At 39.5% G+C, this 4,919-nt stretch overlaps 1 protein-coding gene across 1 annotated transcript; it reads left to right on the forward strand.

Moving 5' to 3' along the window:
* Positions 1–1,679: 1,679 nt before the first annotated feature.
* On the forward strand, positions 1,680–2,177 carry LOC141614222 (uncharacterized). Its single transcript, XM_074432980.1, has one exon. It carries the CDS (start codon positions 1,680–1,682, stop codon positions 2,175–2,177), a length of 498 nt encoding a protein of 165 aa, XP_074289081.1.
* The last annotated feature ends 2,742 nt before the right edge of the window (positions 2,178–4,919 follow it).

The raw sequence follows: 4,919 nt of genomic DNA on the forward strand, positions 1-4,919 counted from the left end.
GCTTAATTTAACTGATTTGTTGGACAAACCTACGGGGAAAGAACCAGTGGAAGAGGAATTGGAAAGTGATGTACCTATTTCTGATACACAACAGCCTACCACTGAGTTAGGAATTGGAATTTCAAAGACCTGGAGAGATGTGGGCAAACCTAAACCGGGGATGGAATTACGCTATTGTGACAAAAGTGATGATGCTAAGATTGTAGAAATTGATGAGGAGGATGTCTTAGAGGAAATTAAATTTTGGCAGAATACTCTTATGGGTAATTTCTGGGTTCAAAACCAAAATTACAACAGGTGGATGAATTTGTGCTCAAACATTGGAAGCATGGTACCAGGCCAATTGTCCAGTATTATAAAAAGGGGTGGTATAGTTTTCGCTTCTTTTTTGAGGGGGATATGAATGAAATCTTAAAAGGGGGGCCATGGACGATGGGTTCAAGTTCTCTTATTCTGAAGAAATGGTCTCCATTGTTCTCTAAAGAAATGGATTCAGTTTCAGTTGTTCCTGCTTGGATCCTCTTCCCTGACTTAGGCCCATTCATGTGGTCTGAGAAGGTTTTGAGAAAGCTGGCCAGTACTATGGGAAAGCCATTGTTTGCAGATCTGCCCACAACTTTTAAATCCAAACTAACTTTTGCACGAGTACTGGTAGAGGTTGATGTTGCAGAAGAGTTACCTACATCGGTTATCTGAAAATCCCCTTATCATGGTGAAACAACACAGTGTATAATCTATGAGTGGCTTCCATACTACTGTCACTGCTGTAGGAAATTGGGGCACACCAAAGAACGCTGCAAATTCACAAAGATAAACAACAAACTGGATGAACAAAGAGCTGATGCAAAGGTGACACAGGTGTATAGGAAAGTCCAGAAACCATCTGATACAACCCAACAGACCTCACTAGACTCAGGAAGCCATAAGCTAGGACACTCTCCTCCTCCATTAGGGACTCAAACTTTGACTGAGATGGTTGGTGCGAGCTCAGAAGGCCAAGGGCTAGGCTCTGCATACCCAATCTCAGTAAAGGATCCTTCTCTCAATGGCAGGGGGCAGGCTCAGAATGCTATGTGCCAGGTCATAATACTGAGACTGTGGGGGACATCAGATTGGTCTCTGCTGAGACTAGGGTAATTGAGATGCCTGAGCAAGAAAGCAACAATATTCCCTTAGTCAATACTTATGCTGTTCTGCAGGAACCTGGGGGTCTTAAGGACACAGGACTAGTGGAAGTTAATGGGACAGAGGATCCACCAGATCCAGGACCACATGATAGTGTCATCTTGGAACATTAGGGGGTTCAATGACCCAATAAAGCAGCAGGTAGTTAGAAGTTATTTGCTTTCCAATAAGATAAAGGTGTTAGGACTTCTTGAAACTAGGGTTAAATCAAATAAATTTTCTGCTATCTCTAGGATTTTTTCTTCTTACTGCATTCTCAATAATTACTCCCACCATTATAATGGTCGTATCTAGGTTTTCTTAAATACTAGGATGGTTACTCTTATTTCATCTAGGATTCATGAGTAATTGATTCATGTTGAATTGTTGCATCATGTATCAAATAAACTTGTTCACATTTCTTTCATATATGGTAGTAATGATGGAGACCAACGAGAGAGGTTATGGGATAAGCTCAGGGTAATAGCACCTACAGTTACCACTTGGGCTATCATATGGGAGACTTCAATATTATCAGAGATATGGAGGAGAGATTGGGGCCAAACCCTTCTTCATTATATGAGTTCTTGTCTTTTAATCAATGTCTATTGGATTGTTCTTTGGAGGATATACAAAGCTTTGGTTGTGAACACACTTGGACGAACAAGAGGGAAGTTAATGCTCGTATTTGGTCTAAACTGGACAGGGTGTCAATCAATCCTCTCTGGTTAGTTAATCACCCCACCACTCAGGTGACAGTTCTTCCTTCTGGTATTTCAGACCACTCCCCTTTGTTGCTGGAAACTCAGGAGACTTATAAGATGAAAAAGAGGTTTAGTTACTTAAATTGTTGGGTGGAGCAGGAGGAGTATGATAGCATCATCCAAATAGCTTGGGACTCACCTGTTAAAGGGAATGCAATATTCAGGCTATTTTCTAAACTTAAGATTACCAGGATTGCTTTGATAAAGCATCATAAAAATCATTTAACTGGGATTTCTCAAAGGTTTTAAATGGCTCGGCAAAGCTCGAAAGACTCGTCGAGGTTCGATTCATTGAACCCTTTGGACTCTCATGTTTTGACTAAGGAGAAAACTCTTCTAGAGCACTATCTAAAGTTGAAGGGGATTGAAAGGAGTTCTTTATTACAGAGGGCTAAGCTTCAGGCTATTCATTATAATGATGCACCTACGAGATATTTTTTCTCTAGAATAGCAGCTAGGAAGCACCAAAGTCTAATTGGAAAAATACAGGATAGACATGGACAGGTTCAGGAAGGGGTTCAGAATGTAAATGAAGCTTTTGTGGAGTATTACAATGGTTGTTGGGGGAAAAAGTGGCAACTACATAATTTGATCCTGCCTCTTTGGAAGGCCCTAAGGTTGATGAAACTGATTGGCCTGCTTTATGTAGACCTGTGGAGGAAGGTGAAATAAGGAAGGCTCTCTTTTCTATTGACTCTAATAAGAGTCCTGGTCAGGATGAGTTTTCCTCTCATTTCTTTAAACATTCTTGGGAGATTATTAAGAGGGATTTTTGCTCTGCTATACAGGACTTCTTTAAGAAAGGATCTATGCATAAACAAGCTAACACAACTCTCTTGGCATCGATTCCCAAAAAGGCAGTGGTCTCAATAGTCATGGACTATAGGCCAATAGCTTGCTGCTAAGTCATATACAAAACCATCAGTAAAATTTTATGTGAAAGACTCAAGCCTTTGTTGCCTGCAATAGTGGGGAAAGAACAGGATGCTTTTGTGAAGGGACGCATTTTATATGAAAACATTATGCTTACACAAGCTTTGGTCAAGGGTTACAGTCAACAAGGGGTTTCTCCAAGATGTATGATCAAAGTTGATATTAAGAAAGCTTTTGACTCTCTGCAGTGGGCGTTTAATGGCCAAATGCTTAAGATGTTTAACTTTCCTCCTCAGTTTCAGAAATGGATACTAGGTTGTCTCACCTCCACTTGGTTCAGTATCAAGATTAATGGAGATGTTACAGGGTTTTTCCAAGGAGGTAGTGGGTTGAGACAAGAGGACCCTCTCTCCCCTTTCATCTTTGTTATGAGCATGAAGATTTTATCACGGCTACTAAGAGGAATTCATAAAGAGAATAAGGTATCTTACCATCCAAAATGCGGAAGATTGGGCCTTAACCATCTAATATTTGCACATGACTTAATGATATTCAGTAGGGGTGATTTACCTTCTGTGACTGCTGTAACTCAAACTCTGAGTAAGTTTGCCAAATTATCAGGGTTACAGGCTAACCCTGACAAAACCAATATCTACTTGGGTGTAGTTAGGGATGATATAAAAAAGCTGATCTTGGATGCTACTAGATACATTTAGGGGTCTTTTCCTTTCCGTTATCTTGGAGTAACCTTGAATGCAGGTAAATTAAATAAAGAGATGTTTGCTGATCTCCTTGTAAAGATACAACAGTCTCTGCATCACTGGTCAGCATACAAACTTTCCTATGCTGGTAAGATTAGTCTTATAAACACTGTCATTTTTGGTCTTGAACAATTTTGGTGTTCTACCTTGCTCATACCAAAAAAGGGTCATCAAATTGATCACAAAGTTATGTAGAAATTTCCTATGGAATTCTGAGGAAGGACATAGAAAACTTATATGGAAGAGCTGGATTTCTTGCTGTGCACCTCATCAGGAAGGTGGCTTCTAGATTAAGGAAGTCTTGGCTTGGAATAAGAGTGTCATCTGTAAATGGATTTGGGAAATAGAGAAGCATTCTGATAACTTGTGGGTAACTTGGAATTATGAATACAACATTAAATCAGGGGATTTTTGGAGACAGGAGATCAAATCTTTCCATTCAGAAAGTTGGAGGAATATTTTGCAGGTACGAGATCAGCTGCTGCAACAGTTTGGTACCCCTGCTGCTGCTCAGCAGGCTCTGCACTCCTGTGTTAAGAAAGGGAAACTGAGGATGGAATTGATCTATGAGCATTTCAGAGTCAAGTATTAGAAGCTTAGGTGGCCTAAAGCAGCTTGGAGTAGAGCTGTTCTTCCAAAGCACAGTCTCATTACAGTTTTAGCAATGCAAACTAAATTGGCTACTATTGATCAGCTAAACATCAGGGGTATTTGCTTGGTGAATAGGTGTGTTCTGTGTAAGCAAACAACTGAGTCTCATGACCATCTGTTTTTCAGATGTCCTTTTTCTTCGTCTATATGGTCTATCCTTCTCCACTGGATGAGAATATCAGGAAGGACCACAAATCTGAAAAAAGAGCTTAACTGGATTGCAAGTAGGCGAGCAAAAAAACATTGGAAAGCTATGCGGTTCACAGGTTATGTTACTGCTTTGGTTTACAGCATTTGGGAAGAGCGCAACATTCGTATTTTTCAAGATATTGAGCATGATATAGATTATGTGGTAAAGAGAATACAATATATTGTAAGTGCTAGGCTTCTACATGTAATGTCTACATCTAGACATGTAATGCTTCTTGTAGCTTTTAGTGTTTGAATGTCTCCAATAGTTGGTTATACTTTGTAAGATCTGGCCTATTTATTCCCTCTATGGATGAATAAAAGTGGCTTGCCTTTCTTGCAAAAAAAAAAAAAAAAATTTACACGATTTGTGCGACAAATATAAGAACCACAATGGACCCGTAAATGGGACATTGGACCGTGTAAATGGAGTATAGTGGATGATTATAAACACTATAATTTCACTTTACTTGTGATACTTCCACAAGTTATTTTATAATTATATTTTATATGTGAT

Source organism: Silene latifolia, chromosome 11 (genome assembly GCF_048544455.1).
Source record: "Silene latifolia isolate original U9 population chromosome 11, ASM4854445v1, whole genome shotgun sequence".
In the NCBI taxonomy this organism is placed as follows: domain Eukaryota; kingdom Viridiplantae; phylum Streptophyta; class Magnoliopsida; order Caryophyllales; family Caryophyllaceae; genus Silene; species Silene latifolia.

Bases quoted from the DNA above. Each gene is read 5' to 3' on its own strand.
- LOC141614222 (XM_074432980.1), top strand. From the start codon at position 1,680: ATGGGAGACTTCAATATTATCAGAGATATGGAGGAGAGATTGGGGCCA.